At 39.9% G+C, this 26,288-nt stretch overlaps 1 protein-coding gene across 29 annotated transcripts in view; it reads right to left on the bottom strand.

Moving 5' to 3' along the window:
- ELMO1 (engulfment and cell motility 1) overlaps positions 1-26,288 on the bottom strand; it is a 300,794-nt gene that overhangs the window by 176,924 nt on the left and 97,582 nt on the right. For 28 of the 29 annotated variants that reach the window (XM_040682976.2, XM_046923664.1, XM_040682996.2 and 25 more), the window contains 6 exons: positions 22,148-22,247; positions 16,215-16,366; positions 15,258-15,336; positions 12,259-12,309; positions 10,430-10,552; positions 9,019-9,150 (listed from right to left, as the gene is read on the bottom strand). In XM_040682976.2, coding sequence (XP_040538910.1) covers positions 9,019-9,150; positions 10,430-10,552; positions 12,259-12,309; positions 15,258-15,336; positions 16,215-16,366; positions 22,148-22,247 — 637 coding nt within the window. Of the gene's footprint in view, positions 1-1,224; positions 1,643-9,018; positions 9,151-10,429; positions 10,553-12,258; positions 12,310-15,257; positions 15,337-16,214; positions 16,367-22,147; positions 22,248-26,288 lie in introns of those variants that run through there. The other variant, XM_046923706.1, reaches the window with a different exon arrangement.

The following is a 26,288-nucleotide window of genomic DNA, read 5'->3' as shown; positions in this document are numbered from 1 at the left end:
TTAAAAAAGTAAATACAGTAATACAAATCTATAACTATGTCTCTCTACTTAAAATTTGATCAAATACTGAAAGTAAGACTTAAGTATACATACATACTCTCTCATAACACCTAAAGATGTATGATCTGCATTTCTCTTTCAAAATTCACCCTCAGAAATAAAACAGAATGACTTATTTCTGAAATACTGAAAAATTTCAGGTTCAAAACTGAATGACGGAATTTGTAGAGAAGTTTGCAAATAACAGAGATCATCCTCTAGAAGTCATGAGGATAAAAAATGAAAGAATGAATGCTATATACATCCCTGTCTTACTCTGCTGGTTCAATACTAAAGAGAATTTCAGTATTCTTTCCAATCACACACTCCTACTAAAAAAAATTATGTTAAATGATGGGACAAAACTCAACTACCTCTACAGGTGCAGATTTTTATGAGCACAGAACGCAGGCTCTTATTCATAGCTGGTGAAAATACACAGCTATTGGTGGTGACTATGTTGAAAAATAGTATTTTTTAGCTGAGAAAGTGCTGTATAAAATAGTGTTATCAAGCTCATTGCACTGGTTCTAGTTTAGATGGAAATACATAGGAGCCCTTAAATTCAGAGAGACCTATGTAGTTATTACACAAGATAATTCCTGAAGTGCTGGAGCAGGTCCAAAGAAGGACAAGGCTGGTGAAGGGCTTGGAGAATATGCCCTATGAGGAGAGACTGAAGGAACTAGGGCTGTTTAGTCTGGGGAAGAGGAGGCTGAGGGGAGACGTTACTGCTCTCTTCCAGTATCTGAAAGGTGATTACAGCAAGAATGGGGCTGGTCTCTCCTCACTGGTGACAGGTGATAGAACGAGGGGAAATGGCCCCAAGTTGCACCAGGGGAGGTTTAGGTTGGATATCAGGAAAAACTTATTCACAGAAAGGGTTGTTAAGCACCAGAATAGGTTCCCCAGAGAGGTGGTTGAGTGCACCATCTTTGTGCACTGTCATGGAGGGCCTGGCTTCACCTCCAACCACTCATTCCATGGCCACGGAGAGAACAGGCTGAGGACAGCAGCCCCTAATCGGCCTTCTTATCCTCCAGGTGCAAAACCCCAGCACCAGGCCCTGAGGACCTCACAGACCCTCCAATGCATCCCCTGCAGTCCCAGTGTGGCTGCCCAGAGGATGCCAGACCCTCTCCTCCACACCCCTCTCCTTTGGCATCAGGGCAGAAGAGATGCAACCTTCTCACGCTCCAGGCCCTGAGGTGAGGGATGAGAAAGGACAGCCAATACAACCCCTGAAACTCCACTGCTTTTAATGACTGCCTCTCCCTTGGCTGACTGTGGGGTGTCAGTGTGCTTTGCTCCTCCTCTGCTGCTTGTAGGCACCAGGACGGCTCCGCCCCAGGCAGCTGCAGGGTGCTTGAGAACCCCCTGCCCCCACTGACCCTCTTGCTACATTCTTGCCACTGCCTCCCAGAAATGGCCGCAGGCCCCAACTGCCAGCCGCCATGTTTGGGCCAGCACGTGGCACTCAGAATCGTTGCCATGGCCACCCAACTGCCCTCAACTGCAATCCCTGAGCTGACACAGCCAGAGGAAGCAGGAGCACTGGTCTCTCGGCAAGAGATACTTTGTATTTCTTATTATTTCTGAGGGCGGGATGGAGCAGCCACCTTTAAAGAAGAGGCGGCTGCTAGAAATGGGTGATATCATCGAGCCCATGGAGGTGGACCCGCCTGGCAGCGAAGAAGAGCCCATGGAGGTGGATCCACCTGTGGAAGATGAGCTGATGGAAGTGGATCCACCTCCATCGGGCCACACTGCCCATCTGTCTGCTGCTGCCAGGCTGACCAGGAAGAGGTCGCGCCCCAAATGTCACCGCAGGGGCGCCAGGATTCGTCCACCTCCTGTGAAACGGCCGCCTCGATGCTGGCGCTGATCCTCCCGTCCTGTAAGTTTGCCCTTACCCAGGACAGCCCCAGCTAACAGCCATCCTGCAGGCTCACATGGAGCCCCCATTTCCTGGGTGTTCTTCTTTTCACAGCCAAGGCTCCTAAGAGCCCTTCCTTCCCTACACCCTCCCTTGTCCTTTCCCAAGTCCTCTCATCTCTTCACACCAAGTCCTGAGGAAGAGGGCAGGGCACGGACTGCCATCCTTGGAGCTGCTGTGCCGAAGCAGCGGGATGACTCTAGTGGAGGGACCTCAAACATCGCAGGGTGCAAGGATCCTGTAAGTTTACCCTTAGCCAGGAGGGAGAGTCCCATCTCAGAGCCATCCCACAGGCTCACATGGAGACTCTATTTTCTGGTAATCCTTCTCTTCACAGCCAAGGCTCCCATGAGCCCATCCTTCATGCCCCACTCCCTCATTTCTGCCCAGGGGGAGAGAAGGGATAAAAAGAAGTCAGAGATGCAGCTGCTCCCGTGTTGAAGCAGACTTTGGTTCGGACAGGAAGTGTTGAACTTCAGCAGGAAGATCCAGTCCAGAGGCTTTGTTCGGACTTTCTTTTCAAGACTGGACCATCAACAGTTTAAAATGACAGTCCAAAATGAGGAAGAAGTGAAAAACAAAAACTAAATAAACATTTTTTCTTTTTTAAAAAGAAAAACAATAGTTATGTCTCTGCTTTATGAACCTTAGAGTTCACACGTAGGTTCCCGCGTCCCCTCCTTGCCTCCTGCCCACAGAACATACCCCGCAGCAGGACACGCTGCCCTCATTGCCGGCCTGAGGAACAACCACCACACTGCACACACCACTGAGGCTGTCCCCTTGCCCTGCCTCAGCACCCTCTGCTACGGGGCGGAGATATTTCACACATCAAGAAAACAGTAAAGAACCCCTTTTGAATGCAGAAAATGTAGTTATACAGAATCACAAAACTCATAGCATTTCGCTTCCTCTCAACAACTGACTGGTTAATGAATAGAGACGCTTGAACCAAAATAGAAAGAATCAGCATTTGTCAGGACAAACACATACCTAAAGAAATATATTTCCATTGAAATTAATGACAGGTTCTCCCTAGGTGGCAGTTAGAAACATTTACCACGGCCATGTCTCACTAGCAGCCTGTCCCAGTCTATCCTGCAGCCCCAACTTGCCCTGCACGCACCATCATGGCAGTGGCTCTGTCCTGCTGAGCGGGCACTCACCCATCACTCACAGCAACTACACAACATAGTGCAGTCAGCTCTTCCTGGACTGACACTGGGAAACAGGGAGGGTGCAGGGCTGCGCTGACTCAGTTATGAGAAACAATTGTGTGCAGTTAGATACACTGAATAAACACAGTCTTGTGAACAGTGAAAAATATGCAGCCTTGCTATGTGTTTTTATACAGGAATTTAAGAATATATTTCAAGATTGCAAAAAAAATCATATATTTTTTGTTATATTTACAACTCCTTTCTCAGTTCACATAAATACATTATCTGCAAATTTTTATATGGAATGTATAGAATTGCAGTTAGATACTCACCTCAAATATCTGATCCTGTCTCTCTTCCAGACCTTTATAAGCCTCATCTGACCAGAGAGAAATATCCCTCCCTTTACAGTCACATTTTATTCGTGTCACCACTGTTTGATACTGTGCACATTTGTGAACAACTGTTTTCAAGAATGAAGTACAGGAAGAGTAAAATTTCTTCAAAAATCTGATGAACATCTTGAAAGCCCACTGAGAACAGCAGCCACTCCCATCAAACCAGGGTGATGCAGTAGTGTCACAAAAATAAGGTCATGTATCCCATTGATTTTTTGTTTTTGTTGCCCTCTTTTTTTAAAAGAAAAAAATATTTACAATTAAAATAAGTGTTTTTGCTTATATATATATTAACTATAAAAGCAATACCTCATATTTTATTATGTTGGCCCACAGTGCCAGAGGTGGATGTTGGTGGTATGGTAGTAGAAGTTGAACCTTCCCACCAGTATCCCATTACATTTTGTTGCTGTGTGACAGATGGCAGCAGAGGGGCAGTCTGACAAAGTGGCATCTGACACGGAGTGCATATGAAGCAAAGGTGAGTCACTGAATTTTTCCATGGAGAAAGCACCCACTGACAATCATGGATGCTTGCTGAACATTTATGGAGACCGAACAGTGGACATGAGCACAGTAAGACAGTGGGTAGCGTGTTTCACCAGTAGTGACAGCAACAGTGGATCACCCCCACTGATGCATATCACAGAATCACTGAATGGCCCAGGTTAGAAGGGACCTCAAGGATCATGAATCTCCAACCCCCCTGCCACTGGCAGGGCCGCCAACCTCCATATCATATTAGACCTGGCCCCATCCAACCTGGCCTTGAACACCCCCAAGGGATGGAGCATCCACAACCCCTCTGGGCAGCCTGTTCCAGCACCTCACCACTTTCACTGTGATGAACTTACCCTGATATCCAACCTATATCTTCCGTCCTTCAACTTAAAATCATTTCCCCTTGTCCTGCTATTAACTACTCTTTCAGTTGACCTCCCCCCTGTCTATAGGCTCCCTTTAGGTTCTAGAAGGCTACAATGAAGCCACCCGGCAGCCTCCTCCAGGCTGAACAAGCCCAGCACCCTCAGCCTGTCTTCACAGGGGAGGTGCTCCAGCCCCCTGATAATCTCTGAGGCCCTCTTCTGGACCCTCTCCAACAGCTCCCTGTATTTCTTGTACTGGGGGCCTCAGACCTGGATGCAGCACTGCAGATGCCAACTCACGAGGGCAGAGTTGAGAGGGACAATCACCTCGCTGTCCCTGCTGGCCACAGATGTTTATGAGCACAGCATGCAGGCTCTTGTTCATCACTAGCAAAAAAGCATAGCTAATGGTAGTGACTATGTTGAAAAACAGTATTTTGTAGCTGAGAATGTCTTTTGTTTCCTGAATCCACCACTGTCAAACATAACATATAATTCTTTTCATCGACCTCCATCTTCAGAATAGTAATGAAATTTGTCCCTATCAATCCAATCAAAAAAAGCCAACTCTTTTAAATTACTTGCCACCACTGCATTTTAGTTTACCTGTGACTTCTTCCCTCAGTATTTATGAACGTGATAGCCGCAGAGCTTCCAGCCTGGTAGGTTTAACAAGCCAGTCTTTTTAAGTCAATTCTTGTAAGACGTCTCTGATCACGGCACAAGTCTCATCTGCCATCTGCACTCATCCTAAATTCAGTCTGCCCACAAACCACTACACACAGAATTAAAATAATACTGTACTCTAGAACATATCCAATGACCTTAAGAGTTTATCTGCTTTTAAATTACATTTCAAGATATATTCTAGGCTAACATTTGACTTTTTTTAGTAGGTATGGTGCACAACCTCTAATCTTTGCCTTTTCCAATAGATAACTGCTTGCCAAAGGAATTAATGACACTAGTCTTAAATTAACACCTTTGCACTTTGTACCACTGAATAAAATTACATTTCTAATGCTCTGATTCAAAAGGTCACTTCATTTGTGCATGACAGGTGATTCTTCTGTTGATGTCTCCCACATTTGCTTCATCAGGCGATTTCATCAGCATATGTTCAGTCTTTTTTCACCATCACTAGTATTTAGTACATCAAGCTCATGTCTGTCTTTACAAGAACTTCAGATTATTCTAAACTTCCCTTCTAATTATCATCTTCTTGTCAGACTGGCTTCCTATTTCCTGTGCTAATGTACTCATTATATTTTTCTACACCAATAAATTCCAGCACAGCACATAGCACAATTAAGAAATCATTTTCCATCTTGACTTTCTGCACACATGCAAACAATTTATATCTTACCGAAGTCTAAACAAACAAACAAAAATAAAAACAAAAAAGCTCTACACACTGCAAACTTGGAAAAAAAATACTTGAATAGTTTTTCTTACCTTCTTACATTGCTTTGAGTTTGGTCAGATTTGCCTCCAAATTTAAAAGCATTCACTACAATGTCTTTCTGAGACACCTTTCAGATATCTCTACCATAAAATTACATTATTATCAGTAAGTCTACAAACCTCTACTTTTAATACAAGAACTGCCATACATAAATACTGATTAGGATTCCCCTGGCAAAAGAGATTTTAAGATTGGAAAGAAAACCAAAAACAAATTAAATGAAATTCAGTCTATTTAATTTGCTCTTGACTCAGAAAAATAGTTTCATAGGGTGGAGAGCAGCTTACATCTCCTAGCTGAGCAATCTTCTGTTGTATTTGTTAGTGTTTTAGTAAATCTCCTCAAGAATGTCTCATTTGAAAATCTCTGCCCATAATAAACTTCACACAGGTCATCACAACCATCTGGAATGGTCTTGTGGTTTCTTTAACTGAATATAGGTTTCTAACGATGTAGTTTTACAAATGGTATTGAGAACTTCTGAAACTAAATCTAGACTTTCTCTTTTGTTGACAGTACATTTGCAATGTGGCAAAACTTTTTGATGTGGCTGAGAAAAATAAATAGAATTCCTGCATTTCCCATGCAGAAAGAGAACAAGCAGTCCAAGAACAGCTGGATGGCTAGACATGGTTTTGCTCTCTCCCTCAGGAAGAACGTTTAATCAATTCAAGAAATTATCATTCTGACCACCACTACCAGTAGAACAAATGAAGACAGCATTCAAAGGCAGCAACTCAATTCATTGGTTTTCTTCTTGGGTTCAACAGCTAAAACAAGGGGAAGAGAACCTTCTTCACAGTATTCACAGAATATGGTATTCATGGTTTGCTAATGTATCCTACCTACATTTTTCAAAAGCATTATAGACACGTCAGCAATGGAGTTACAAGGAGAAGGGGAAGGAAACCAGGCTAACTAAAGACTAGTCAGACATATCCTGTGTGTGATACTGACAGATCCATAGCCTGAGCTCCACAACAGGCCCTTCTTCCCCAGTCTGAGAAAGTTCAATTCCTTTTCAGCTATGGGAAATGTTATATATTTAGTGTCACCTGCACTCCCTACTCAAAGTAAAAATTCTGTACAAGAGCAGAGTAGCTACCCTCACAATTTACAATTAAGGCTCTTTATTTGTGCATTACTTCATCATTCTGATAGCAAAATAACCTGCCTCCCCTTGGAATTCTTGTCATGGTGCTCTGAAAAGCTCACTTTCCCATATTTCTTATCTCACATTATTCTTTCCCTCTTTTTATCCTTTCATATTTTCTTAATTGTTTGGATCTCAGCTCCAATTCTCTCATAGAGTCTGATCCTCATTCCCCGTTGGATGGCTATCAGAGTTACATAGCAAACATTACTGCTATAACCCTTGAAAACAGTTGATCTCTGTAGGCTTCCTAATGAACAGCCCAAACGAGAATAATGAAGATAAGTCCCTGCTGCACAGACACAGCAAGAGTTCCTGAAAACTCTGACAAGGCAGTAACACATCTTGGTTCACAGCAAGCGTTTCCCTCAAAATGCTGTCAGTTCAAACGCACTGTTATTAATGATGACTTCAGCTCTGCAGAATCAACATACATCCCGTGGGACAAACAAAAGCATTGGAAGAACAAGTGCTAGCCTGCAATCCTATTGATATTTAGTCCTTTTAAACAGCAGGGAAACAGGAATTGAATTCAGAAAATCTGCGTGCTAGTCTTGGTGCAGCTTGTATTGGATGCTTTGTTGCATAGTTTTTCAGCTTCAACTTTAACAAGGCAAGATAAGGCTTTCGGAGGTGCAAGACGCTTAAGAGATTCCAGTGACAGAGGGAGCTGTGCATCTTCAATGTCTGATAAAACTTGAGTGCACAACAGATGTCCAAAAGTGATCAGCCACAACTGGAGAACGCTTGCTTTAAATTTGACTTCTTTTGTTCTTCTATATGCCATAATCCATATTTGTACAGCTCCACCATGAAGTTATTACACCTCATCATTCCCCCTTGTCTCATCTCTAGTTTAGGCTTGTCATTATTTCTTTCTTTGCCAGTGGTTATTTTTCCATCATCTATGACATAACGTCTGTGTGGCCCCATTTTTGTTCTCATTCATCACAAGCCAGGTCTACATCCAGCTCGTACGTCTATAAACCAGGGCCTACATTTTCCTTCAGGCTTTGAGGGTCCAAAGTCCCTCATCTCACACATTAATTGCTTAGAAGCTGAGATAGCAATGATCTTCTGTAACACAGGAGGTGAGAACAGACTGACTGACAACAACAACAACAACAAAAAAACCACACTGAGATTCAAAAGCTTCCTCATATCACTGATTTTACTACCATACTTACAACTCTAAAATGCCAAGTTCTTTCCCTTCCCTCTACTTAATTTAGACTCCTTACAGATACATTAGCACTGATACAGCAGTATTTCTTCCTCACTCATCAGTAATGAAAACAGCTATGAGAACCCAGAAAATCTCTTTCCAAAACCACGAGGAAACTGGATAATACTGACCCCCAGGCCACAGAACTGAGCAAAGCACAAACTGCACAGTGAGCTTGTATCAGTGCTCAAAACCACCCCATCTGTATCTGTGGCTACTGTACTATATTCACTGCATTTCTGTCATGCCAACAGCAAAGTAATGAATCACACAAGATGTGAAGCATACAATTTTACCTAAGGAGAAAGAAAATTGCATACTAATCATAACCCTACTCTCAGATGAAAGTTCAAGCAAGCAAAACAGAAGGTCCTACAAGCAAATACCATAAAAGAGAACTACCTTTGATTTATTGTGCTCATCACTACACTCTATTAGTAAGAGTACAGTAACTTAACAGGTCTGCCACAGATCCATCAGACAATGCTTGTTCACCAATGATTCTATTAAGTTGAATTAATTATGGTATCATATACAAAATTGTGCTTCTAACTCAGATCATTATTTCTTCCATTTAACCCTAACTTCTGCTAAGCAATCATTTGGGGTTAAAAAGATTTGCAAAAAGACGAAGAAATTATTCTATTCTCCTGTTGGTAACAGCCAGAATATCAAGTAAGAGATTTGACTGATTAGAGAATGTACTGCAACAGATGCATTTAGCCATTTTCATTCAGCCATTTCCAGTGTACGATCATAAGGGTTCAAATACTCACAATGAATCCAAGTTTTTTATAGTCTCGAGTATACATAGATTTGCGTTTCTCAATACTGCCACTACTGTTGTTAGGTTCCAATTCTGCATCAAATGCAATTCTTCGGAGTTCAAATATGATATCCCGTTGAGCCTGAGTCAAAACAAATGTTAAAAACAATTGTTAAAAATAACTCTCATTTTAATAATCAGTTCCACAAAGACTGTTTCAAAACAGTTCAAAACCCTCATCTGGATTTTCTACTTGTTTCTCAAAGACTGTCAACAAGAATGACCTTGTGGTTCCTATTTTCCAGAGGTCTCACATTTGTAGAGTTTACATGCAGAGATATTTAAGGGTTGATTTCTAGAAGTTGGACTCATGTTAGCAAGGTCACTAACTATACACTTCATTTTAACCACAGTCATGAAACCTCAGAAGCCAAGAGATCACCATCGTTTCAAATTAAGCTGATACCTAGGCACTTTGCTGACTTACACTGAAATGGCTTAACACTCTTTGACCATTCTTGTGACTGTCCATTTCTGTTGGCGTGGAAATGGTCAAGAGAGGACTTGCTGCAGTTACACATAACTGGAAATGCCCCAAGACATAACTATCCTACCATCAATACAAATAATGCTATCTCAATCCCTCTATTGAGATATGCACTAGATAACTATATTTACATTCTCCTAGGAGTCAAACTTTCCTGTCTCAAACTAAAGAAACAGGAAGAGTAAAATCTTCTATCACAATGTTACTTGAGTTTATGACCATATTGCCCTCTCATCTCCTTTTCTTCAAATCATCAGTAAGTCTTGACACAAGTCCCTCTTAAAAATGAAATCAGCTTCCCCTTTGTACATGGCCTTAAAAAGGAACACAAAAAAAATCAACATAACTCATCTTCTCTATTTCTCACTGATTCTATACTAACACTTGAACCTCTCTGGGAAGTCTCTTTTTGCACAACGAATAGCATTAAAGCTGGTATATGGACACAACGAGCAGTAAGATGAACAACTACCGCAGAGGTTCACAGCAACAAAAATGAGTTAGCTTGTAACACCAATTGAGTTCAACTTCAGAGTGTTAAACATTCATTTTTGCTCTATTGGAGTACTTTTAAGGACTATGCATCTCTGTTGGTTCTCAAAAGTATAAAAATGAAAAGTTTTGCTTCAGAGCTTTAATTCAGGATGAAAACAAATTCCGTTCATGAAACGACATACTTGGGCATTTTGTACGTGGAATACAATAGCCAGTTCATCTTTTGACATACAGAAAATACAAATGAACATCACATCTTGAAAGAGAGAGAGACTGTGCAAGCATTCCTGGCAGTGTCTTTTCCTCCATGAAGAGCTTCAGGCACAGCAATGAGTGGTTGACTTCTTCCTGTTCTGCTAAGATCGTGTCAGATACTTACCTGATCCTGTGGATCCATTTTTGTCATCATTCTGTCTTCCAGAAGGTTAAAAGTAAGTACTTGGAGAACGTAAAGTTGATGTGCCATTTCATTATTGATGGCCCTCTGCGCCCTGATAACATGCTGTAAAAGAAAGATAGACTGCAGTGAATGCCACAGTATCAAAAAAATCACATCAGCTGGACTCAGGTGTTTCCATTTTGGTAAATATGTGTTGATAGGCAATGGCATATGCATACTCCAGAAAAAAAAAATAAACCAAGACTAATGCCACCAATTTAGGTATTCAGATGAAATATAGGCTTCATAAAAAAATTTAAGGAATGGGACTTCACGCTAAGAACACACCGATGCTTTCTCCGTTAAGCCACTAGATAGAGCCTGTGCATACATGGGAAGTCTTGAAAACAAAACAAAACAAATGAAAACAAACAAACAAGAAAAATAGGAGGGGGCCACTCTGTAGAAAAATTAACTCCTTACCAAGAGCATTAGAGATCTGCATTATAGAAAAAAAGGAGTGAGCGTATAAAAAAAATTTAAGAGAGTAACTCCCTAAGCAGAAAAGTACTCAAGATGCCAACACAATCAGCAGATACAGTGATACAACAGTGCTGCAGACTGTCGGAGCTAACATCATATTGCAATCTTACCTCTACCAGACAACTGTGATCTACATGAGGGAGATGGCTTAGAAATGCATTAGCGTACGATACCCTATACGTACAATACAGAATTACCCCATTCACAAAGCAGTTACCAACTGGTGGATAATTTAAAAATCCCTGTTGTGTCTAAAACCAAACAGCTTACAGGGAAAACAGACCCAGATTACTAAATGCAGCAGGAAAGACATAAGGAAAGTCACGCAGGAGAGGAGTACAACAACTGAAACTATATTTCAATGAAGCCTCAGAGAAAAAAAAACTATCTGCCAAAAGCTACTGAAGTAGCATTTTATGACAGTAAATTAACGCTTAAGAATATTATCCATATGCTTCTACCAAATTCCATATGACCACAAGCAATGCAAAAACATGCCTTATGAAAGAAATTCCCTGTTTTTTGTGTGAGTTTGTTGTTGCTGTTTCTTTTGCATGTGTCACTAAAATAATGACAGTGAGTGAGAAAGGGAAAACGTTTATTTGTTGCTGTTTGGTTTTGCTTTATACTGCCCACTAACTCAAAACACATACTGAGCTCACTCTTTTTAAGAAGAACTTTACCTTACTCTCTTGAAGAGCTAATCTATGCTAAGGTTGATGTCAAAATCCCTATGATTTCCTAAGATAGCTGAAGAAAGTCTTTTATATTACATTCATTAACTTCACTCTGGGCTATATATCCTGCTTCTTTTGTGCAAGTGGCAACAAATTGTGTGCAACTTGATATCAAGATACAGAGTCACCTGTAGAACCAAAAAACACAGAAGCTGATTCTGCAAAACGTAAAGCCCTGTGCAGCTTGTATAGTTTTCATCAGGCCTAAAACTTAACACAAAGGACTTAGTACAAATGCTTTAGACATTCCCTTGACTTTACAACTAAGTTCACATTCTCAATGGGAAGAAAATCCCCACTATTTTTTTATTCTGTGTTGTATTGTCATGAAGAAATTACAATTTATTGGGCTGGAAAAAACACCCTTTCTGATCACCAGTTTTGAACCCACTCAATACCGAGATCTTTACCATGTACATTAAAGGCTTCCAAATGTATCAAAATACAAAGAGCAATTAAAGTATATGAAGATAAAACATGTGCACATCAAAACTCAATCCAGCTTTTCTCTCTGCCAGTGAAAAGTAATGTTGAAAATGACATACTTACAGTTAGGATAATGGAGCGGAGCTGCTTTTGTGCTAAAATGTTCGCCATTTCCTGATTCAGAAAAAAGAATAGAAACAGGTATATTAGTTAGTTGCTATTCCTACAGCAACATACCAATGGATAAGGTTTTAGTCTTAAGTTTCTGCAGTGTTACTTGTAAGCCAAATGAAGCAGCTTATCAACTACAACTGTAAGAGTTATTTTTGGTGCCACAAACCTCAAGATTTCTTTGCTATGAAAAAGGGGACAAAGAGCGAAAGGTATATCAAGCTGAAGACTGGTGATCCAGTAACAGCAACATAAGATCTCAGAGGAGACTTCTGTGGGTTACACAGTGCTTTCTCACACACCTGTTCAAGCACAGCTCCCCCCTCACAACTCCCACTCCTCAACAACACAGCATGAACACTTTTCAATCTGTCAGTCAGGCCTTTAAAATCAGACAACATGCACATTAATATTTTGGCTGTTTCAAAGTCACATTTTCTAATTTTTAGATTACAACTGAATGCTGTTTTTTTCACAGTATCTAATACTTTTCCCCTGTATGTTGGTAGCAGTGTTGGCATTGGTCCACTGTTTTGCCTCCAATTAGTTTCTCTTTCTAGAAATAACAGTCAAGCCCCTATCAACCAGGATATGTTTTGACTTTCTCTCGTAGGCATCTGGCCTTGGCTGTCTATGCTGCAAGCTAGCCTAAAATGCACAGGAGAGGGTATTTTATACTGATCAAGCACGAGCGCCTGGTCTCCTGAATCATGCCTAACAAGCATGTATCCTGTTTTTAACTGTCATGTCTTCCACGAATACAGAAATGTGTATGTGTGGATGTGAACCCATGCTTGCATATGTGTTGCATACATCAATGCATCTGACACTTAGAAATTATCATGCATGTATTTTTAAATTCCTGTTTGAAAAATGTACAATTTAAGAATTTGGATAATTTAGGTAATGTGTTGCACTCTACTATTTAGATACTGCTTGCTTACATGAATAAAACAGCTAATAACAAACTTTACCCTCATACTTCTAATCCATGATCTATTAGTATATCACAGTCCTACATAACACAACACAGCAAATAATTGCTGACACTTGCTTAAAGACATTCTTAGAATGCACTATCATTCTGCCCAGCTGGCATCACATCAAAATTTTGTTCACACAGGAATAATGAGAAAAAGGGACCAAAACCAAGAGAATCTCAGCTTATGGTTTTTAAGCTTTTTTTTTTTCCTGGCAAAGCTGGTTTCAATTGCATGTAACAGCTGAAGAATGAGTGATAGAGATGCATCAATTCTCTATGGAAATGCCCAACTGAACTGCAGGGGGAGTGCCAGGCACATGATACAACTCATGTTACACAGCACAGTCTGGCTTTGTTAATGTGTAGCTATACCCGGCAAAAAGATGGACAGAAAAATAAGGAGGTAGAGTGTTTTTTTTTTTTTCTTTTTCTTTTTTTTTTTTTCCTGCATTCAACACAAAAACTGAAAATTCATTTCACTTTCTGGAGGCAATCAAGCTGTTACTTGATTCATATATGTGGAAGTTAAAACGCTGTTACTAGAATATCATTTTTGTCCGCTGAACCAAAAACTTTGACAGAAGCAACAAGAATTCATAAAACCCATTACTATAGCAAAACCAATGTTGTCTCCAAGACACCTGCATGGCTACTAGCTGCTGATGAGCTGTCTTTTCTAAAAAAAAGTACTGTAGTAACAGGAGAACAAAAATTATGTGACAAAATTTGCCACCTCATTTCCCATAGCAATGCATCCCTGTGAAAATGCAGACAATTGGGGGGGGGGGGAGGGGGGAAAGCTCTTCAAACATTCACAGTATCATTTCACTGTACAACATCTCTTTTCTAGTATATAAAGTTCCCTTTTCTCATTTTTAAATAACCTAGGTTTTTTTCTAGATGATTTAGTCCTTGACAGTGGCAGAGGAAGCAAGGCAACAAGAGAATCCTCATTAAGAAAGAAAAACTTTGAACTTCTTGGCTTTTTGCATTACAGAAATGGGGGTGGAAGCGTTTAAAAAAAAGGAAAGGCAGATACCAGTGTGTGAATTTAAATCCTTTCCTTAACTGTAAGGCAGTCACTCATGTCATATCAGGTCCCCTAGCACGGCAATGGAGAGCATGTCTCCTTGCTTTGAACAGATTTTGGTGCAGGACTACTCCAGAACTTACTCAAGTTCTGGCAATCTGCAGACATTTCTCACATGCTCTTGTGGAATAAGGTTTTGCACAAATGATGTTTTTGTTAAACAGCTTCTATTTCCAACTGTATTTTGTGCTAGTATTCATTTAAACATTCTTTAGCGTTGAGAAGTGCAAATAAATCTAAGACAAATCCTCATGAGGATTTATCAGCAGCTTTCAATGACCTCGTTTTGGTCACCACAAGAATTATCATCACTGTTCCTGGTGATGGAAGTACTAAATAAATAAATGATTAACTCTGTTTTGACATAAGCTAATTACATGATAAACATGGGTGAAACTCCTCTATTTCATAACACATCACATTCAATCGTTTAGCATCAGCGAGCAACCTTGAAGTATTTCCTTTTGAAGCTTCTGATCCCTGGCCCTAAAGTTAACTTAACTTAAAATAGTACACTGACATTCATGAAATGCTTACATGCCGAGATAGTCCCATTATCAAAAGGAACACACTTTTTATTATGGAATCTGGAGGGGGAAATGACTTACCAAAAAATAGTCTGGGTTTACAAGCTGTGCTGGCAAAGAGTTCAGTACAATAAATACTACAGCCAGCCACAGTCAATATGGTTCATGCGAGGTTACAGGGAACTACAGAATCACAGAAGAATGCTTAACCCTTCCTAATACTGGTAAAAGACGGAGGTAACTCCACTAAAATGAATGCTATTACACCACTGACAGTAGTGACTGGGACAACTACATGTATGAACATAGCGCGTTTCCTACAGATATATGGATATAAACCCCAACAACTGACCTGCCTCTTGTCATCTGGAGCTTTAAGGAAAAGTGCATTTATTACCGCAATGGTGTATGTCTGGATTTCTTGGTCTGTCCTGTTTGGGAGAAAATCATAAACATGAGATATGAACATGAACATACAAGCTATAGAAAATGACTTTCCAGTTGCATTACTACCAGTAGAAGCTGAGGGACTGTATGCACTTAGAGTTGCTCATATAAAAGTTAGGTAATCAGTCATCCAGGTTCTATTAGTAGTAAGAGAAACATGATGCTCAGCATTCAAAAAAGGTGAAATGAATAACAATCTCAAAGTGCCATTAATCCTCCACTGATTACATCAGAAGCTCAGACACTGAGCTCCAGCCAGATGCCCAGCTACAGGTAGGAAGAAGAAACCATAAAGGGCTCTGAAGAAAACCTTGTTAATATCAAAAGCCTTCCAGGTGAGCAGAAAATGCCCCAGCTAGGAGGTATGCATAATCAGTTTAAAAAGCATTACCTTGTGCTAAAAGAAGTGGTTCTGTAGTGCACCGAATTGCAGTACATTACTGTTAAAGAAAAGGCTTCTCTCTTTCTAAATGTACCTTCAATGGAAGTTGATCAGGTTTTGTTTTACATGTTTTCCTAGATGCTGACTGGCAAAACAATGCCACCTGTATGCTAATGGTGCTAAGAATCTAACCATGACCAATACTAGGTGCTCTCCTTCTTCCTCCCAGTTTCTAACCACACAGGCAGCTTTGCACCAAGAAAAAAATAAATTAGTAGTAGAAGTAATAATACTAGAAGTCTGTGATCAAGCAACTCCAGAAAGCCGGCTATTTGCCATTCAGCCACTTACAACAGATGCAGAAGTTATACAGGAGGTTACAGGTCTTCATATCACTCCTTTTGTAAACGCTGTGCTCATTTGGAAGAATAAAAATAAGAAAAAAAATCAGCATATCAAGTGGCATTTGAATATACTCACCCCTGGAGATGTGGGATTAGCTGCCCAATTGTGATCTCCTGTGCCACCTTCTGGTACAGGTCATGGCTATTGAGCACCATTGATTCCAGGATTGCTAGTGACCGTTGTAAGATAGAGATGTCTGAGGCAAATTTGTTCACGTAGCTTGCTATCTACAAATTAAGATATTTAGAGAATTTGAGTCTTCTCATAAAACTAGGAAAAGGGAAGAAACAAACTGTGGAGTTGGCTCAGAAAAGTGTTGAGAGTAAAAGTAGTCTTGTCTACATGCCAGGCATCAGTTAATACCTGAGAGCAGTGAGCCAGGCACTGCAGGAACCTTCAGAGGACACAGTGGCACAGGATTTTTCAGCTGGCATGAATCACCTCAGATTTATGTCAATACTAATACCCGCAAAATATATGCTTCTATGTTAAGTTATGCATGAGATATATCAGCATTAAAGAACTGCAGCTTCTGTATTTTTTGTGATGGAAACATTGGAAAGGATAAAAAAATTCTGCTGATTTCCTCCAGTATCTGTGCAACCAGTGCTCTCTAAGCAAGCTCCTAGGCTCAAAGCAATGGTTGCAAAAGAGAAATTCACATCTAACCTTCTAGCAAAATCTCCAGCAAAATACACTTTATTTTTCTTTGCTGTTAACAACAGCAGCTCTCTCCAAATTACAAATTAAAACTCACTTGATTACCATTTACTGGCACAATTGATTGTGTAACTTTAAATACAGTCTAGTCTTGCTGTTCGTGCATTAATTTCTGTCACTCTTACTGAAAGCTGCTGTGAAGGAATGGCACACAGGTAGAAACCACATCTGACCTATGCTTTTTAGCAGCGTGGCAATGACTTGCTGCATGCTCACAGCTGCAGAGCCAACACAGCTGTGCAGCACAGTGTGGCAGCATGTGATCCCCTGCATGCTCCACAGCCTTCTCCCGGGGAAGACTCTCACCTTCTGCTGACAAAGGAAGCAAGAACTGCTTGGTTTTTCCTCAGATGTACCAGTATCAGCACAGACAAACAATGAAAGTACCCAGGGAAGTACAGACAAACATAAAACAAAAAAGTCCCATGACCAGTTATTTATTCCTTATAGATGAGTAATAGGTTTGAGACGGGGTCACTGCAGTCTATTAAATACATTCTTTACAGAAAACCTCAAGTTCGTCCCTTCTTAAGTAGACCTACTTCAGGACACTAATGTGGTTTTGATACTGGAAGCTCACTTAGACCCTCATATAATTTTCCTTTTGGAGGAAGAAAGGCATGCCAAATGCTTGGAAAAGCTGCCTAGGCAACTGTAAAATTCACTGCATCAACACGTGCACAGCAATGCTTACGCCCTCGTGACATTCTGCGTAATGCTGAAGCAGCAAACTCCTGCCTTCTCCCCTTCCCACCTCTTAAAAATAACCTTGGTTGGAGACTGTGAAGAGAGAGGGATGGGTCTCTTTTTCTTCTAATCTACTGCACTGGTGTTTATTGCTCTGCTACTTGCTTTGCACTGCCACAGCAAGAACATGCTGTGCAGAATGCAACTTCGTTCATGAAACAGAAATTGGATTTACAAAAAAATAAAGAACCAACCCATGCACGCATGGGGAATAGGTGGAGAGGAGACTACTTCTACTCTGGACTTTCAATATCTGCTGTCTGCAAGTCCTCAGCACAATTATTATTTACATTAGCACATAATGCATAATGTGCTGTTTAGGGTGACAAGCTGCATCTCAGCAGCTCCGTACAACCTTACCTCTGCTAATGCTAATCCAGTTGTTTTCTGATGCACTGTATCAGGGCTGCCAGACGCCCACAAGTCCCACAGCACGTACAGTGGGCATGCACAGATCAGCTCTGCACTGCTCACACAAGTCAAATGCACTCTGGATGTCTCAATCACCAGGCACACACGGATCAACTGTGTAGCAGGAATACAATGTGCCCAGAATGTGTACCAAGTTGTCAGACTACTGTCATCCTCCTCAGAAGCCCTGACACGAATCACTCTTTGTGCAGTACCTCTTTCTCTTAATAGTTCAAGTGCTGGTGTGAAAGCTTCACTGGGATATAACATATTCCTACCAGGGGCCTGCTGCACTAATCTAATTATAGATAGCTGAAACCTCAGCCTAGGAAAAGCAGCCTCAGACACATTTATTCTTCTGATCCTTGGCCACCATGTCTTTTTACCATAAATACAAGCTCAAGGTACTACAGAAGCTGGCCTGTGTGTTTAGAGAGCTGTGACATCTCACAGAGAACATACATGCAAAGCATCTGCTGGGTAACTTGAATGCTAAGCTATGTACACTCAAAGCCACCTTGCTGAAGCATGACATATGTCTAGAAATGATGTGCAGGCAAGCCTACCCTGATAAATGAGGTATGCCTTTTTCAGAGGGCACAAAATTAGATTTAAAAGAATATATATTCCCATATTTGAAGTTCTGGATGTGGAAAAAAAAACCTCTATTGAAAAAAAGGAGTCAGTAAGAGTTCAAATTTGTGTCATTTGCTGTTCTCTGGAGAACTCTGCTTACTGAGCACCACATGCCAGGAGGCCTCTCAACATCTAAATATAATCCTGCACTCATTTATCAAAACTTCTGATGATAAATAATGATGCATGCTCACAAGAACAGAGCCTTCTCTCCAGAAACAAGCAACTTAATTGCTTTACACTTTCACATGAAAACCTGGCACACAGATGTGTCTCACTAAGGATAAAACCATTTGTTCAGCAAAACATTCATAACCTTGATGCCTGCATAGCCTTATGTAGCCACACCTAATAGAAGTGACTGGGTGCACTTTCAAGGGAAATCAGGCATTGGAATGCCCTGACACATACAAACTCAGTGCTCTGCTGAAACAGGACCTAAACGCATGGAGTAAGGGCAGGTAGGAATGCTAGAGAGAACTAAACTACATATTCTGAGCTCTCTTCCTGTTTCAGCATCACCTAAAGTGAAGGAAGAGTTCAGAAGTTAAAGACAAAAGTGCATACAAACAAATAAATCGAGTGAAAAAAGAAACAAAAAACGCCACAACCACCATGGCAAAAATAACTGCAGGAAACAGATTTGATTTTCAGAGATGTCTGTTAGGTATTTGCCTGCACCATTTTGATGCCTGTGAATAAAAATAACAGGAAAATCCGAGGCAGTTTCGTATCTGTAAAGTTCTAATGCATAGTAAAGATTTCAAGCACATACCTTATTTTCAGGTAAGGAACTACAGTTGCACTTGACTACAGAAGAAACAACTGGCAGCTGTGAGACTCTGAGATACTTTTCCCTCTGCCACTCAGTTTTCCTGCACACTTTGGAAGGCAGAGTAAGCAGTTCATCAAGGTTAAGACTCTGCCTCACACGGTTATGAAACAGCACTTACAAAAGTAATTCTAAGAGATCGTTAAGAGCATCTCAACAAACACTACGAGCCTTTATTTTATTTCTCCTCTTGTAGAAATCAAAGAGAAGAGTTCCAAATTCATACCAAATTATCATGACATATTTTAAGAACTGGGCAGCCAAATCCTTTAGGCTACTATGCAATTTCAGTCTAAACAAACTTTATTGTCACGAGGAAGAAAAGAGCCTTGAGAGATACTGTTATAAGAAAGTTTCTCAAATTATGGTATTCTCCCTGAAGATAAAGAACAAAGCCCTACTTGAAGGTGTCAATTCTCATTTGCAGTAGTTGGAATAGCAGTCTTAACATACCCATAGGATGGGAGAGGGACTGATTTCAATGCCATCTAGTTACTTATTTGAAGCAATCAGAGGTTCCCTTGAGATCTCTTCCAGCTTCTACATTTCTAGTTAGGAAATTATTTATTCAAGATATTAAAAAAAAAAAGTTATTAAGATTAATGCCTTTCCATTCCAGTTCGGCTTCCATTTGAAAAGAAAGACAGCTTCAAAGGGCAGAAGCACTTGAAGCAGGGTTGTGGAGAGTCAGCTAGCAGAAAATTATCTCAACTCTTATCCATCCTGCCATCCACTTGAGCTAGCTCATCAGCAACCTCAAGTGGCCTGCCAAAAGTCAAACTCAGAGGAGCAAAGAATAAAGCTGCAGGTCCCCACCAAACAAAGTCAGTTCTTTAGTGCTCCTTTAGGTTCATCCCTTGCACACAGAGCCCCACTGAGGACACAGTTGCTCTACCTCTCGAGTGCTTGATAGATCAGGACATGCTTCTGCCCCTTTCCTGTATTTCTGTCATCCTTTGTCCTTCTGTTTCTTTTCAGCATTCTTCCCTATTCTTTGCTTTGGCCCTTTTCCACCACTTTCATTTCCAGTTTTTACTTGTCAGGATAACTTAGATACTTCATGAGAATGATTTTGTTAGATTTGTTTAGTTAATTTACAACACTGTCCAGGACATAAAGCGCCTGACAAAAAAGAGGAGCTGTTACAGGGGTGCACACCACCTCTTGCTGCTTTCACTATCAAACTCACAGGGCAAAACGTGTTGAAGGAGTAAAACAAAAACAGTAATTATGAATCACTAACAAGGCAGATTGACCTCAAGTCATTTTAGCAAATTTCTTACTACACGTGTTAGTAGGCTCCCCCTGCAAATAACACATTCTAGGCTGGACTTTCTGTATCATGTAGTCAGTTAAAACACAGGCATACTACCTTCTTTGCCATGTTAAGATCATCATCATAATCTATCTAGCCTTCAAGATTAACAAACAAAAGTCCAAAGCATTAATATTAATCTCTCCCATAAATAACACCTATCATTTTAATGACCAAAATTGAACTTAAAAATCTAGTTCTCTTTTCATAGAATCATAGAATCACTCAGGTTGGAAAAGACCTTAAAGATCGTTGAGTCCAACCCCAACCTAACCATATTACCCTAACTCCAACAACCCACCACTAAATCATGCCCCTGAGCACTACATCCAAACCATTTTTAAACACATAATTCATAACTGTTTATTTCTTTCACTTCTGACAACAAATGTAAACTGCTGCTTCCTTTAGGTGGTAATAATTTTCCAACCAAATTTAAAGAAGTCTGACACGTTTTGTCAAAAAGGAAAGATATCTTCACCACAGGTGATGTTATCATTACAGTGAATTGACTCTGACATCATTTGAACTCATACAAATGCACTTCAATGTAAGATACATTCCAACTTCAACCTGTTTTGAAAAAAAAAATACTTGGAAAGAGTTTTTGGTTTTGTTGTAAATAGAAGAGCCAACTTATTTCATTCCAACCTGCCAATATTTAAGATGAGAATAAGTAAAAACGGTTAAATCAGTAAGAACAAAAGCTTTTTTTCTGAAGACTGCTACATTTCTGCATTTATAGAGTACTTTGCTGTTTCTGCAGCTCTTGTGCATCTACCAAGTGCAAGAAAAGAAGGTAAATGTTGCAGATCATGGAAAAATCTTTTTTCAAAACCTTAAACCTTAGCTGCAGGATTCAGGGAGCTGGAGTTCAGCTTGATAAACTCAGGAGATTTCAGTTTAATAATTTCAAGTTGTAAACTAACTCATTTCTCTTCCTTCCCTATTCTCAAAGGAAACATTTGAGTGCTGTTTTTATTTCAAGATACATACTATTGCTCATTTTAATTTACATTAAATCTAAACACTATTTTCTGCTTTAATTGCCTGTTATCTGCACAAGGAGGTCACACTCTAACTGAGCACGCAGCAGCCCATGTAATAAGCCTAACATGGCGTTGATCCAATTTTGTTTGCACTGAATTCAGTAGAAGTTGGGCTAGATCCCGCAGTTACAAATATTTATACATTTAAATAGGACATTAATCTCATTTTCGTATATCTTTTTGACCAAACAATCACGTAAACAACGCACCTGAAGGAGAGAAAGCAGAACTCACCTCAAAAATTATAAAGTGTGGAAGCAAATTTGTACGGAACACATAGCATTGATTACAAATTTACCTTTTTAATGAATGCCACAGAGAATGTATCCCACGATACAATCCCATGATCCATCAGCTCAACAAATGCAGTCAGTGTAAAGGACAACATATCTCCAAAGCTGCAAGAGATAGGAGTCATGACTACAGTTACCAGTTATGCAGCATGGCAATGACCAAGGGAAGAAAGTAGCAGGAAGCTTTCAGAAAGGCAGGAAAACGAAGCCAAACATGGACTAAGAGGCAGCAAAAGAGAAAGAGAGGCCATGCAACAAATAATCTCCAAAGCAATTTTGCATGGGCATCAAGAATAATCACCTGAAAGAAAGCAATTTAGTAAGAAAAACTAAGTCCTAGGAAAACACCACATGCAGTGCTCAAGGAAATCAGATAGTCCAACTAAACTTCTTTTATCTAATCCAAAATTTTAGAACTAACAGGAGAGAATAAATGATTTTTTTTTTCATAATAACTTACAGAAACGCTCCGAGTTGAATGTCACACAAAGGTACATACCACACTGCAGTACTTCTGTACTGAGTAGATAGGTAGAAAATCAGTGGATTGTCTGTTCCTTCTCTTACAAGGAAGCAAACATATTTTAAAAATGCACCAGAAAAGATTTTGCATTGAGCAGTGCTTTTCCAACAGTTAACGCCTCGGGTTATTTCTTTTAAGTAAGTGGAGATGCATCTTCAGGTTATCTCTGGCAACCACGTCAAAACGTCTGCAAAGTTCCAGTTGTTCATTCAAGAACATGGCTCAAATTGCTTAGAGTTTGCGGGCCACTACACTGCATAGTAACCTGCGAATCTGAGACTCAGTGAATCTTCGTATTAACTATGTTCAACACAGGTTTAAACTCATCATAAAGAATTGACTTGAAATTGACTGGCTGTACACTAATTTTCCATGTTAAAATCAACTTTTATAGATCACCTTCATTTCTATACATATTCATGGTACCCAACGGTCAGCAGCCACAAGGATTTCAATGAAACCATTCAACGAGGTAACTGCTCAATACAAAAAGCAGTGCATGGAGCTCTAAAAGCAGCAGTGTATTACCTTTAAGGGTATGCCAAAACGCCTGCAAGGTGCTCTGCCACTAAGCCATTTATAAGCTTAAGCATGCAATCAAGCTAAATAACATGAATAGTCCCACTGACTTTAATGCAGCAGCTTACCTAATAAAAAGACAAAACTAAAACCTGTAAGATTGGAACTACAATGCTCAGTATGTTGGAAAACTGAGTCTAGTAGAATAGCTATAGTTAAGGAAGGCAATTAGCAATCCTTGTGTGATTTGATCCCCTACTGTCCTGTACCATCCCAACCCAAATTAGTGAACGTTCACACAGAGGGAAGGCGTTCCCTGCAGGACAAAGGAATAAAGCAGGAAATCAATTTAAATGTAGCAATTCCAATAGTCATTCTTTACAGATTCGATACAATCTGCTTTAAGGCTTCTTGACACCGAAAGAAAAAACTTTAGTGACCCCTTCACTTAGGATAGTTCATTAAAACTCTGCAAAACCCTTCACTAAAATGAGACTTGCCATTCTTGACATTTTGGGTTAGGAGGGAACTATACACACACCTTCCCTTCCGAAGTAAGGGCATCTACCGTGTCCTTGAATATTTATGACAAAATGCAAAAGTCGTATCAAAGATAAAACAAGAAAAATAGTGTCTTTTTAAAAAAATAAACCACTGTTATTCTACAAGGAATACTTTGTTCAGCCATACATGACTGTTTGTCTTTTAATTCTACAAATCTTTTAGGAATCAAATTAGGCTTAAAATGTCATCATTAGCATTCCAAATAACCAAGGATTTCATAAAAAGAAAACAATACCGCTCTGTAGGAAATATAATCAGCTCCAGTCCTTTCATTCTCCCCAGCCCATTCTTTTTGCATATAATGGTTATTTATGAATGTCTAAATAAAAATGCATCCCTTGGAAAGGGCTTCTTTTAAAAAACTTGCATGGATATTCATGCCAGAATACTTCAGTGAATATACGGAATGTCAGAATTTTATAAGGCTAGACTAAATTGTATACAAATAAAAAGAAAAAAATCAATTAGGAAAAATGTTGTATAAGATTAAAAGGAGATAAATGATCTGCTTAGTTTAATACTGGGAGATACATCTTTATCTAACCTGGATTTTCTTATGGATTGTTTACAAATTTTGTTAATTAACCTGTATTTAATACATCAATATTCTTCTATAAACTAAAAGCAAATGGAAGCTAACCCCTATTAACAATGGGTATAGAGTAGAGGGGTTGTCTAAACTGTATTAAAACTACATATATATATTCTTCCCCAGAACAGCAGTGGCTGGAATTCAGTTTAGTTAAATTCCTTTACATTCAGCAGACTCATTTATTCTTCTCGCCAATACTGTTTATTAATCCAGCCAATTATTTATCTCCCTGCACATCTTTGAATGTGAAACAGAGCTGAAAATACTAATATATTGAGCCTGGTTTTAGCAGGTGTACCACTGGCACAATCGTCTGGGATCCACAAAGTGAAAGTATCAGCAAGGCAGGCTGCCCCAGTGGGTGTCACTCCTATAACATCTTTCGAATTATTAAGAGCAAAGAGGTGCAACACTGGGACTAATCAAGCATATATTACGCATCACCACATACACCTACCGTGAACTGTTAAAATATCTATCTATCCACAGGCACACACATGTATACACTAAATAGCATTGCAAAAGTTAACAGCCAGGCTTAAAGGATAAGCATTAGGTGTAGCACAGCAAGACGTGAAAACAATCTCCAGGGTAACTAGCAAGATAAAGTAGGAGGGAGTGGTATTGATTCACTGTTATGTATTTAAACACAAGCAGATAGGTAGAAATAGACTTCCAAGCATTTCTGTTCCAATACACACGTGCAGACACACTCATACTATTGAGCGGCAGACTGAGTAGATGCAGGAAATTTCAAGGGAGTCAAAGCTTGTTCATAAAATGGAGCAATCTTAGAAAATAAGTGGCACTGTTTAACTCAGAATCTCAGTGAGCAAGTATTTTAGTCATACAAAAAGTCTCAAAAATGTTGGGGCTTGCTTCACGTAATCTTTCTGCAGAACACACAGCACAAGGCACAACAGTTCTGTAAATATCAACCCCCTGCTACTCTTGCAAATGACCTAATGCTTTGACACTAATTCCTGATGAAGGTGCTTTTTAATGCATGTCAGTGCAGCAAGAGGGAAGCACGATCAGAAAGACACACTGTGTAAATGCAATTTCATCTCTCACTAGTGCTGACACTTTAATGATCTGTGTCACTAAACTGCTCACACAATCCCTCTCCAGGGCTCTGGCTCATGTACTTCCCCTGGGACAGCTGATGATGTTTTCCATTCTCTGCTGTGTTGCCCCAATCCTCTAACCACTGTATATATGGGTGAGTTGTTCACGAGATGCCTCCTCACTCACAGCAGCTCACAGCCAAAGTCTCAGAAGAAGCAAACATCTGTGGTCTGTAAGGCCATCAGCCAACCCAGCATCTTTTTATCAGGTGTGCTATGCAGTTTACAGATAAATATATATACACACACATATATATGTATATATATTTTTATATATATGGAGATATATTTATATATTGAGAACAACGTCTGATATCCTGAAAGATGCCTACAGCAATTTTAATTTCTTTTCAAATTAAATTAATGGGACACGAGCAGCAAAATCCCCTAGATGTTTTTGAACAGGATGCAGCTACCAGCCCATTTGGACTAGAAGCCCAAACCAGTACACTTTTAGGTCAAATCTAATCGTGCAGAGGAAAGATAGCAAAGAGGAACACTAATTGGGCAGGAGGCAAGAAGGGAATTGCAGCCTACTGCCAGCTGCAGGGCTTAAGGAAGCGGTTAACTTTCAATCCCTTGTCATTTAGCGACTGTACTCACAGCCCAACACTGGGCAGCTGAAAGGGCCTTACTGCAAGGAAGTTAACATCAAAGAGTAAAAACAGCTCTGTAAATGAGACTTTTCAGGTATAAATGGCCATAAATAAATTTAAAGAGGGAAGCTGAATGTATCTTAATCATAAGAGGACAAGGGCCCTGGAAAAGCCATGGGGGCAAGAACCTCAGCCTAAAAGGAAGCTCAATGATGTAGCAGGATA

The sequence above is a fragment of the Gallus gallus genome, chromosome 2 (genome assembly GCF_016699485.2).
Source record: "Gallus gallus isolate bGalGal1 chromosome 2, bGalGal1.mat.broiler.GRCg7b, whole genome shotgun sequence".
Lineage (NCBI taxonomy): Eukaryota > Metazoa > Chordata > Aves > Galliformes > Phasianidae > Gallus > Gallus gallus.
The sequence above is the reverse complement of the archived record's forward strand: the minus strand, read 5'-3'. Positions and strand labels throughout refer to the sequence as shown.